This window comes from Amblyomma mixtum, chromosome 3 (genome assembly GCF_055824585.1).
Source record: "Amblyomma mixtum isolate Tamu chromosome 3, ASM5582458v1, whole genome shotgun sequence".
In the NCBI taxonomy this organism is placed as follows: domain Eukaryota; kingdom Metazoa; phylum Arthropoda; class Arachnida; order Ixodida; family Ixodidae; genus Amblyomma; species Amblyomma mixtum.
Genome location: NC_143014.1, coordinates 56,560,943 through 56,573,261, shown reverse-complemented (window position 1 = coordinate 56,573,261; position 12,319 = coordinate 56,560,943). Strand labels below are relative to the sequence as shown.

Below are 12,319 nucleotides of genomic sequence, written 5' to 3'. Positions count from 1 at the left end.
TCTGCCCGACAGGTATTCGAAATGCGGTCGGCATCACTGACCTCGTGAAAACATCGCTAGGCCGTTCGAAAAAGAAGTGAGAAGTCGCGTGCACAATGGTAGACGCCGTGCCGCAAAGATCTAACAGCAGCCAATAAAACCGCACCTGTGCAGTACGCCGAACGGTTAAGTTCGCACCAAGGAAACAGGCACGATCTCGAACAAGTGGATTCTCTTCTTTCCATGGGTGCAGGCGTGTGGAAAAAAAGAACACACTAGATTTCATGGCACAAATGTATTGTCCGCAACAAAGTGGCAATGCGCCTTTAATATCATGCGTCTTCCTTTGTATCATACCTTTGTTCTGCCGTGTTCGCCTGAAACAGAAACAACGTAAAGCACAGCGAGTATATGCATACATTTACAAACACTTTCTTGTGTAAAGTGCATGTCTGCATCCAGTACTGAGTACCGGGTTGTCATCAGAGTCCGTAGTATTTACATAGTTCTCGACGAGCGCACATAAACACGCCGGTAGGCGGGGACAGCACATACAAGACAAGACGTCCACACAACCATTGAATGCTCCGCTTCTGGCACTTGAGAAATCGTTCCAGCGACTGCTCAACCCTGTATCGCGCAGCGAGCGGGCACTTGACTGTCCGTGAAATTGACTCACGAGGGAACACACCAAACTGACTCGTCTAGTAGATTGGTCTTGCACCCTTGCTGGGGCGGGACCATTTCTGAACCGTGTGGACATAGCTCCGCTAGAGGTGCACCGAGTACGCCCGGTCACACACTGAAGGAGTGCTTTGCGTGGACGGGGCCACCTCTGCGACCATGCTCTTTATTCCATTCCGGCGGGGTTCCGAACTGAGCGGCTTCCATGTCGGCGTTAGTTCCGACATCGTCGGAACCGGAGGACGAGACGCCGGCAACGACTGAGCAGCCGCGTCCTGCACGGTGAGCACGATTTCAGCGTTCCGCGTGTCACCGCCGCCGTTTTTGGACGGCGACGACGCAGCGGCAATGCTGGGCTTCGCCTTGCTGTCGGCAGGTGCCGCCACCGGTGCTGCTGCTGGCGCCGCTGGAGCTGCCGGAGCTGCTGGCGCGGGCGCGGGAGGTGCCGCTGGTCCTGCATCCTTTTTCTTTTGCGATGCCTTCTTTTTCGTGGCGGATTTGAGCTTTTCTTCTGTGACGCAGCAAGCGTAGATGAACACGAAGACACCGATTACGATGAACACGACAATAATGGCGATGACAAAGGCTGTCTCGCTGTCCACACCTCTCCGTCCTGGAAAGAGCGTTGAAAAAGGTTCAGCTGTTAATCGCTTGCAGGACTTATCCCGACTTTTTCGTTTCGAACGAGTACACTGTTGCAGATATTTCCGATTCTAGCAAAATACAATGACACAATTCGCTCAGGTTAATCGACGTTACAAAATGCTTGAAAACTAAGGTCGAGCTGCTCATCCACATCAGTGCGCTGACGCGTGACGTGTGACGCTTCACGTCACGTGACCACCATTTTTTTTTGCACTACCTCTTCACAGAAGAAAAGCCGAACACCGCAAATGTATACTCGCTGCTTACTGCCGGATTGATTGTAAAACATTGACTGAATACGCCAAGAGTAAGTTTGAATTGAATACGAAATGAATAGTTTCCGAATCGGTATATTTCTCGATCAGCCGTGCCAAACAGGAACACAGCTAAAGGATGCGATTATTTTTTTCACTGTTGTTTCGTTTTATTAGGGAAAAGCAAACATTACGCAATTTTTTAAGGGACTAATTACGCTCCTTAAGTTGCTTGCGATACTTCTTTACAAACCATTCAGCTTCAGCAAAGTTTACGACAATAATCGACAAATTGGATCGCATCAGTCTTCACGAAAAGCAAGCGTTCACGGATTTTCAAACAACGACGTTCGCGTTATAGGGAGTAGAAAATCAGAACCATGAGAATTATGCACACTTGGCACGGAAGCTGGTCAGAATAAAGTAAATAAAGCACATTGGTCGAACATTTTACATCCTACTGTATTACTTTTTACAAACCCCTGAAACCTTAATTCCTGGCACCAGTTTTCGAATAGCTTTTTTTTATGCTTTCAATCGCTGCTAAGCAAGACAAACGTTGTGACTGCGCTGCATGGAAAGCGAAAATATGGGTCAGCGTTTTCTTAGATGTAAATAAACCAAACATGCAAGGAATATGGCATTTCTTGGCAGTAATTTTGCTGGATGGTATGTTCCTTTCAATGCACATTGTCTTCGAGTGAGACTGTTTCGCGCGCTTCATGAACAATAGCATGCGATGTATGCGAAGTTAAAGAATATAGTCCTGTTCGATTCGATTTTCGGAGGAATATCGGGGCAGCTTTGTTGTTCAACAGTTGAAAGACTTTATGTGCATTTCATGAAAAATAGGCTTGCCCACGCGGCAGAATAACTTAAAGGCTAGTTTTACAATAGCCCTCGCTAATAACAGGGTCAGCCTCTGTTGTACTCAGGCCTAATATACACCGCAGGAGTTGAAAGGTTTCGGTTGAGGTTGCTCCTGGCTGCTGGCAGGACCAGCCTTGCCTTAAGTGGCAGCGTCGGCAACTGCCCTGCATGCACTTTAGATAAGTTTTAAATAGCTTCGCAGACTATGATACTTTGGCCCTATACTACTGACCCATCCAAACAGACAATAGCTTGCCTTAAAGGAAAATACAACCACTTTTCTGCTTCTTACGTGCAAAACAAACATCTGGGGAAGCCAACGGTACAGACCTGAGACATAATGGCCCCCAGGAACGCTGTTGTACTTTGCTAAATACGTGGCAGTATTTAGCAAAAAGGAATGCGTTTCTTGATGATGATGTAATGGGGTACCGCTCGGTAAGTAGTTTGTGTATTCACAGTTTTCGCGTAATTTGCAACAAGATTTGCTATACGATCCGGTGTACCGCAGCCCCGCACAGATAGTGATACCAGATTTGTACGACGCAAGGCTCAGGCTCAACGCCACTTTGCGCTCGTGGCGGCAGCCAGGAGGCAGCTATTGCTGGCAGTATGGCCAACTCGTGGCACTATATTAGCGTGATGCAGACAATAAATGTATGTTATAACAGTTTATATCGGTCGTTCCAGCTCCGATAGGTGACGCGGCGACAGTGCGACATGTATTATCACCGTCAAATGAAACGGGAACAACAGAACGGAAGTGCCAAAACACACGAGTATTAAGCTACTTGCGAGAAAATTCAGACCCCGTTGATTACCACTTCCAAAGCAGTGTTATTGCCGTTGATGTGACATAAATTTGCGTACTGAGCTTTCTCTGAGTAACATGATATTTTGTGTTTCAATTTTCTTGTTCGCATTTCAATCTGCCACTAGTAGGCGCATCGAGGCACCCTGCCGACATGGCGGAAGAGGCAATGATAACGCCGCGGCTAAAGCGCGCGTCTGTAGAATTAAAGTGGGTTCTTGACGCTATGGCACCGTTAATGTGAAATTTAGCGTCTAGATAAGCAGAAGAAAGTCATTATCAGAGATCATTAAGAGCCTACGTTTGAGCTTGGCTGCCACACACTCACGGAATAAACTGTAATTGTAATAAATTCTAACAAGATAAATGTTGATCGATATGAGCATGAAATTCACTAGCACGCAACTGTCGCAAAAATTTCTTCGGCGTTGACACCTGCACCAAACTCAGCACAGTAAAGTGCGACAAACTTATTGACAAATATTTTTCTGGTCATTTATTTTATTGTTATTTATTATTTCTTTTTATCTATTGTGCGCTGCTGTTATACTAAGTACAGAGGTTAGTTCCTTCAGTGTACGTTGATGACTTTCGCGGTACTAGAGGAGGCAAAGTATACTATAGCTTCAAGCGGCAGCCGAAGGGCCATTCGAGCTTGATCGAATAGCCGAAATCAGCTTCCGAAATGTGCTTTCGACTAGCAGATGAAAAGCGCCGCGATCGGGTGAGCCGACGCAAGTTCTCAAGAAACAGACCGCGCTGTTCAGCCAGTCGGCTCATTACATGTGAGAAAAGGAAATACAACTGCGAACTTCGTGCCATTCATATAGCTTTGCAGTCGCCGCGGTGTGGCCAGACAACGTACTCTCGATGTGAATCGACTCAAGAGGAATGAAAGCCTTAACATATACGTAGCTGTTTCGCACTGAAGTGCATACTCAAGGAACAACGTTTTCCTAGAAACGTACGGTCTTTGTCGAAAGTAACCAGGCAGGCGCGAGCGGCCCGGAAGTGGGAGCGCTTTTGTGAGGTGGCATTGTTTTCGCCGACGTTTGCTGGCTTGCTCCTAGATTACCGCTGATGACGTCGCTTTGCGCCCTCACGCTCACTGCGTGGATGCTGCGCCGGCGAACGCAATGCCACCCCACGACCGCGATGCCGCTCCCGGGCCGCTCGCGCCTGCCTGGTTACTTTCGACAAAGACGGTGCATGGACCACAAAATATCACCAATGCACCTCGTATCAGCCTAGTTCTTAAGCACTTCACTGCTTTCGTGCTGCTGCGGTCGCCTTAAATTTGGCGCGCTAGCCACTCCTATACGAATCCGTCACAGAGCAGCGCTGGTGTCATGCACTTTTCGCAGCGCCCGGGTGGGAGCAGAGAGCGGGCAAAGAGCGCGTGACAGGCGCGCCGGTGTGTGACGTCCGCTTGTAGGCGTGGCTGGCACTCTCTCCAGTCGCGGAGCTTCGGTTTCGCTCGCATGCGTCCCACAATTCCTTGCGCTGCAGCGGCGAAGAGGATAGCGTTTTTGAAAATCTAGAAATTGATATCGATATTGCTAACGGTGGCGTAGAAGCCTCGCAGTAAATTAGGAGCCTAACTGTAATAGGTAAAAATTCTATTCGGTTTCAATTAACCAGCCTGCTGGCTAACACATCATAGCTGTATTCTGATGACACTGCTATGCCAAAAAAAAAAAAAAAAGCGGTCTTCTAAGGCAAAAAGGCTACAAATTGAAGTCAGCCTTAGGTGAAACACCCTGTGCACCTATTCTAGGCTGTCTGCAAAGACGGTGATAAAGTCAAGTTTTATCGTTACTACCGCGCCTGATAATAATGTGACTGCGGGGCCTTTGCCAAAGGTAACCCAGCAACAGGGCTTGCTTCCCAGTCGTATGGCGGAGTCCTGTTGCCACCCTAAGGACCAAAAGGTCTCGGAAGGGGAGGAAAAGGTTCTTCACTGCATGGCTAAGAGACAAACCGCGTTGCTCGGTTACATTTGGCAGACAGGGCACGTATTGACCAACGCGCCATTACTTCACCTCCACGTCTAGTGAGAGCAAGTGAGGCTGCTGTCACCGGAGACGAACTTTCGAATTCTTATGATCATGAGCTATATACACACCTTTCTAACCTTTATAGATAGTACTATATGGTTTGGTGCAGTTTCAATGTATTTTATTCTGGGACCTTTTGAATGTCGCCATAAAACGACAGATTCGACCAGAAAAGGGATACCTTGCTATTCTGTAACCCATTGTTTCGTTAAAACGAAAAAAGTGACAGACATCCCCGCGCTTAGGAGGCATTTCTGCTTCTGGCAAAGCAATAGATTTACCTACTATCGTAAAATGTGTCGGTCGATTTCCTTAAATAAAGCCAAATCCCCCACGCACAACGAGAGTTACGAGCTGTTCTCGTCGCCCCACAGTGCGACGAAGTGAGTCCCACAGTGCGTGACAGAGTTATCCGCCTGAAGCCATATCAACAGCAAAGGGCAAAGACCTTGTGCTCAGCTTCCTTGTTCTGTGCGATACAGTGCAAATACAAAGCTCCTTCAGCTAGCCAGTGTGTCGTTTCAAAAGAGCGCTACAGAACTACACGCACAAATGCACTGGTCGTTTCGACACTAGCCCTATAACGCAGTAATACTTCTTAAAATCTCACCAACCGGAACTCCACATGACTGACCTCTTCCGCGTAAGCAGCGGAAGAGCACGAAGTGTTATTTTCTAATTAGATGAAATAAGTTATGTTGAGTCGTTCTGAGCGCGGTGGTTTGTTGCATTGAGACAGCGATGATGAACCCCTGTGTTTCGATAAGGTGGGGCTTGGTACTGATTAACTTTTCGCATTCTGCGTTGATCAGTTGACTGGTGTCACCGAATCTACTTGTCCTATTCTAAATCGCACGTGAACTGATTTACCAGCCAATCCAAAGGTTTGAAAAAGCTCGGAGCGTCTCGTGAACGTATTTGGTACTGCGTGCGTGCCTTTCAGTGCAGAAAGGAGGCGTAAATCAATTTTCACCTCTACTTTTGGCGTTCTTCCCTCTGTGCTTTTCTGCGCGGCGTCTTCCCATTTAAACTTCGGGAGCAACGCATGAAACAACACATCCCCTAGCTACGGTCATTGTTATTATCGTCCAAGGCAGCCCAGTGATCGAGACTCACAAAGTACGCGCAAATAACAATCGAACGCGAGATAGAATCAACCAATAAAGCTGAAGGAGGAAGGAGGAAACTGAAACATCCTAATGTGAAGAATATAAAAGTGGCGTCACGCTGAAAAAAAGTAAAGACAAATGAACTTCGAGGAAAGATAAGACCTGAGGTCTCATGTTTCTGGTACGGAAGGTCTCAAAAACATGACCCTGTAAACATTTCAGAAGGGCAGGGCTTCTTCAGCCCGTTCGACGCTTCGACACATTACCCTCCCTTCTACTGAATCAACCTTCATCCCATCTCAGGTTTCTTTTTACCCATTAAATTATCCTCGCGCGACAATTAGCTGCGGTATACTAACGTGTTTACGCATTTCTCGACGGTAATGAGCTATTTTTCTTCGCAGTCTTATGTTTCTCTCCGCATCGCACCACGATCCATACCGATGGCATCCGCGTCGTGCGTCAGGCCCCAGAATAGAACGGTGGAGTTTAACAGCGCTGCCAACGCACCGCCAACCGAGCTAGTGCTTCTCTAATAAAGCTGGTCAGCGCGCCGCGTGCAGCGACAGAAAGGGTATGAAGGACGTCAAGGCCGCGTGTCCGCACCTGTTGCCATGGCTACGCAGAACAATCGCGGGAAGGCGGTGGCGCGCTCGTGCTCGTCTTTCAGCCAGCCGTGGGAACAGCGCCTGCGCGTGAGAACCCGACTCCCCTACGCTCGGCTTCGCGCGGCGGAAATGCCTGAGCTTGTTCACCCGAGAACAACACGTCCCGTCGCCAGCCGCAAAAGAAAACAACGCCGCAGGTGTCGGAGTCGCGGCGACGCAAGGCGAGAACCGTATCGGCGTCTCTTCCGCCGATTCCACCGGTTGGCCGCACAGTACGAGTACTCCTCCCGCACCTACCTGTTCGCAGCTTGCTGTGGGTATTCGTCGCTGTAGCTGTGGCGCGATGAGCTTGCCGCAAGCTTTCGGGCAATCACGTGGCTTCACAGCAGCCTGAGTTTAAATCAGTTCGAACCCGTTGCGCACTTTTCGTGAGTGGTCTAGACATGTTCGATGCGGTCAAAAATGGCGCGCGTAAACTAATTATCGGGGGTGGCAGCACGACTGAAGCCACGCATGGAGCGAAGGATATGATGCGCATACTAATACGCAGCATGAAACCCGTATAGAAACTGTATAATGATAAAAATCGTCCGGCTTTATTTTCCTCTCATATAACCGAGTAGCAGGGTCCATTCACGCCTACACAAGGAACCGACTTTACACGAGAACTGTCTGGCTGATGCCATAGCAAGGGGTGAACCAACAGTGCAGAGGCTCAGTCACGAAACGACAGTGAAGTTTTTCACTTTCTCTCAGGCGCATTCGTCACTCCTGTGCCACCGACGAAGCTGTGAAAACTAATTTCCTCAAACACAAGCTACTTTGAGCTTTGCTCCTGTTTGGACGGGTCATTCAGGGATCTATTATTAAATGGCCTTTCACTGAATTCCTCAGTATTTAAACTTCACAGTATTTGCCACGGGCAAAAAAATTAATTGCGCATTCACCACATTCTAGGTCACAGTCGGCACGGGAGGGCGCATTCCGCTCTTCTCTATTCCTTTTTTGTGTGAGCACGGGCGACAAAGCCGGTGTAATATCGACTTGTTTGAATCTAGCATTACAAGACAAATAAATTGCATGCGCCATAATTGGCAAATTATAAGCCACAAGGGTCGTAAACGCCCGCAGCAGAAAGGATTAGTGCGTAGCCCCACCTTTATGGAGTCTTCGCATGTTTTAAACTGTGTATTCTTAAACTTTACGATCTAGCTACCATTATTTTTTTTAGTTTATGACAGCTAGGTACAAACGTGAAATTATACTCAGTGCGGTCTCACGCAACATGGCGTGTGTAATCATATTAAACTAATATAATATCAGTGCCAATTTCTCACTGTGAACTATTGACTCGATCCGTAAGGAAGGAACAGAATGGAGCTGTGAATTTGATCCCCCCCCCCCCCCCCATTTTTTTTTCTTGTGCATGCCTGCAGTACGAGAACCTATGCTAATCTTGAAACATTTAGCTCGCAACTTGCTGAACTACACCGGAATGTGAGCATTTTGAAATGTAAAATGGTGCATTGCGCGTCTGTGCAAGCACTACTAGCTGTGCGCTGAATAAAACGTGTTCAGTGGTAATATATAATCAGTGCATTTGCAATCTGCACCCGGCTTAAATTAAAAAACAAGAGGAGCAGCACATACGGGAATAAGATGTACTTGAAAAGTTTTATTTTTTATTGCGTTCAGGTTTTTTCTCCCTCCTTCCACAAGACTGCCGCTCTAGCGGATTTGCACTTCAGCTCAGCTTTTTGGCAAGGCGATATGGTTACTGTTATTCTTGCATGTGAAGTCTCAGGCAAAGCGCGCTAAACGATTGCCTGACGCTAATGGCACTTATAGAGAGTGTAGGCAAAGTTTTCGCCACATATTTCAGCTAAAGCACACTGGCATAGAAACAATAATTAGTAATTAGCCAAACAGATACGATAGGAGATCGAGAGAAAAGCATCACAAGAAATTCTGGACAAGCGCATTTTTCAACAGAAATTTGTTTATGAACGCAATTTTTTCACGTATCATAAGATTCTAAGATAACAATAAATATATCCGCAGATCTTCCCATGGGGGGCTTGCAGATTCTTGCTGTTTGCTATCGTCAGAAACGTTCCCCATTGGTTTTATTTGGCAATCTTATCTAGTCGATTCGAGCGAAGGGCAAACTTTAAAAGATAGATTTTGCTGCGTATCGGGAGACTGCACCTTACCGTCAATATTTCCATAGCAGTATCTAACAATATCTTACAGTTGCTCCACAGATGAAACTGATGTCCAAGAATCCTGGACTTTGAAACGCATTCAAGCGCATGTAGGAACTCTGTGCAATGACATGATGGCGAGTATGCGCAGCGTTTATAGTAGTTGTTAGCTTCCATATTTCTGTCTGCCATTTTCCTGTGCACGTTTCAGGCTTCACACGTGGGCGCATAATCGCCGGAAGATAGAGAGCTAGTGAGTGAGTCGGTGCACGACAGAAGTCTGATGGTGTTGACCGCGAAACAGAGTGGCATATGTCTGCAGCGGCGCCTCAGGCATGGCCGCCTTCGAGGCGCTCGTACGAGCACACGCGCCAAGCCACGAGAAGAAGCCAAAGTGTTTACACTGCACCGCGCGTAAATTTGCGCGCCCGAGCGAGCGCCGGGCCGTCCATCCCATCCTCGCGTAGCACGCAGCCCCGTTCTTCGTTAGCGGATTTCACGAGGCAAGCGCTTTCGGCTGGCCCGCTCTCCCCTGGCGGATGTTTTCCGCCAGCTGAGAGTCGGGAGGCGCGCCGATGCCCGGGCCCCGCCGGACGTACAACTCACTCTCGGAGCCAGCAAGGTGTGTCGCCTGCGCCGTGTCCCCCATGCTCGCCTCCGCCTAGCGAGCGCGTCACATTTACGCGCGCACACGAAACGGTGCGGGCTCGGCGGCGCAAATTTCGAAGCCGATTCGAAGCGCGTTTGCGAAGAACGCGGATCGGGAGCTCATCGGAGCTGCGTGCATCCACTGAATTCTATTAGCTGCGCTGGTTGTCGGAGGGCGCTAGTACGGGACTGAGGACAGACGCTAATAGACGAGCAGCGCAGCTTACAGAACGCAGGAAAATAAGAAATAGCACTGGCGTAGGCACCGTGAGGTTGAACAGAAAGCTGGATCGAAAATTGAAGCCAGACGAAGACAGCGTTACAGAGGCTTTGTAGAGATCTATGCGCACAGTACGTTCTAGCAAAAGAATTTTTTTTTTTTTCGAGCACGTTCTAGGATGTTTCTTCGAAGCTTATTACCACGTTCTGTGACTGATCCCGAGTAAATACGCTTCTGGCGCTGTACTTCGGAATGAGGTTAAGGTTAAGCTTGCATTGAGAAAACGCGGGTGCATCGCTCCAAGGAGTTGGTACAAAGATCCAAATCTCGCTTGCGAAGCTCGTGCACTCCAAGTTTCCGTGAAAAAGGAACCGCTGAAGAAGTGCCATTTTTCTGCGCAATCAAGCATATTATAGTTTGCAACTACTTCGGGACGCTGCAACCATATATTTGCTATGTGGCAGGAGCCATGCACTGTGCACTTCGTGCACCCTCAGCAAAACATTGTTGCTTCGTAGGCCAGCTGGTAGGTTGACAGCCTACGATTGCTTACTGGAGGAATTCCATGCAAAAATTAGTCGCCCATTACAACAGGAGCGTTGTGTAATGCATTGGCTACATGGCTGTGTATTTGCACTGTGCCTCCTCCTATCTTCAGCAATATTCAGCTCGCAAGATGGCAGTGAAGATACGCCGCATTTCAGGGCTCAGTCATTTTGATCGTTATGTTTAAGCGTGGTGCGTACGTGCAGTAGTACCAAAGTTGCATCAACTCCGAATGCTTGCACCAACAGAGGCTAGCATCGAAACCGTCTTGCATTCAGCCCTGGTTTGCATCCTTGCCGACGGCGGCACGCGCGTCCTCGTCGCCAGCGGCGTCCTCACCTGGGTGCATGGCTGAGTCCGGGGCGGCCACTCGGAGACCAGGCGTGCGGCGCGGCGCGCATGCTGCGTGTGCGACCACGCCAGCCGAGCTGCACTGCGTCCAGGTATCCCCGGCGTGACGCGTGCACTAGCCTAGGTGTGACGTCAGCGGATACGGGCGGCAACGATCCGTGCCTGGTTTGCTTTCGGCAGCTCCGTTGTCAAAATTCCCGCACGCAGCGTGATGGCTTCCTCAGTCCTTCACCCGCTTTCGCTTCCGGCTCGTCCGCCGCGGCGCCGCGGTGCACCTCTGGCGGCGGAGACGACGACGCGAGTAATGCGACGCTTGTCATTGAACGGCACCTCGAAGTTCGCGGCCGCCGGTGATGGTGCGCGTCTAATGACAGCCCTGGGCAAGACGCTTCGGGGAAACCGCGCTGACGCGGACGGCCGTGGCACCACTTGGGGCCACCCGGCGCCGATCGGACGGCGCCGAAAAAGCAGAGCTCCGTGCCCCGGCGTCATTAGCGGGCGCATTCCCCGCATTCTCGGCCGCAATCGGCACGGAAGGGTGCATCGACAGCTGGGCTGGTTTCGGCCACTCCCTGCCTAACCCCTGCCGGAGCCACTCTCCGGTCACGCCGCGAAGGTCAGAGCGGGCCTGGCTTCCGCTTATTCCAGTTTGCGTAAGAAATTACGGAGTTCCCGCGGGATGCAACTCACTCGGACGCAGACCTGATGCAGAGTTGCCGCCCATCAGTGCATATAGCCTCTTGGAGCCAGACCTGATCGATCCTGGAAAGTTTTGGTCATGTCGACAGACGTTGTCAACCACCCAGTGTCACCGTTCTGCGAAGTTTTCTTTGTTTTCTTTTCTCCCCAGGCGTAGCGACAGCCTGCCAAAGAGCTCGGTCGGGTATACGTGCGCTGCGCTCTAAAGTAGAGAGCTAGAGATGACTAGAGAGCAGCGAGGGATGGCTAGCAGAAGCCTATGCGGTACTGAAATTCAAACATCCAGATCTTTTGCCGCGTCACTGTCGGCCTTCTCGGCAATTTATTCTCTTTGTAAACGCAATTGGTTTGGCTCTGTTTTTCTACAGACACACACCCTTGTACTCTTTGCTAACATGTTACAAAAATTTACCATAAAAATAAGGCTGACTGATTGGATGTTCGCCATTTCAAGAGTGCATTCTGCAATTCCTATACCTTTCTTTTTTTTTGCTGCAATTGCAAAGCTTTTCACCGTTGATTATTGCTTGTACTCCAGGACAAAATAATATTTTCATGGCGATAATGTCGCATATCGCTACACTTCTATCAAAAGACAGAACTGCGAGAGTTGCATGTAACTTCGTGCGTTGGT

General features: G+C 49.1%; 1 protein-coding gene across 1 annotated transcript; it reads right to left on the bottom strand.

Annotated features, from left to right (window-relative positions):
* Positions 1-287: 287 nt before the first annotated feature.
* Positions 288-11,226, bottom strand: LOC149350272 (uncharacterized). Its single transcript, XM_089576862.1, has 2 exons — positions 10,975-11,226; positions 288-1,276 (listed from the first exon to the last, which is right to left on the bottom strand). Exons 1-2 carry the CDS (start codon positions 10,982-10,984, stop codon positions 750-752), a joined length of 537 nt encoding a protein of 178 aa, XP_089432988.1. The 5' UTR covers positions 10,985-11,226; the 3' UTR covers positions 288-749.
* Between the last annotated feature and the right edge of the window lie 1,093 nt (positions 11,227-12,319).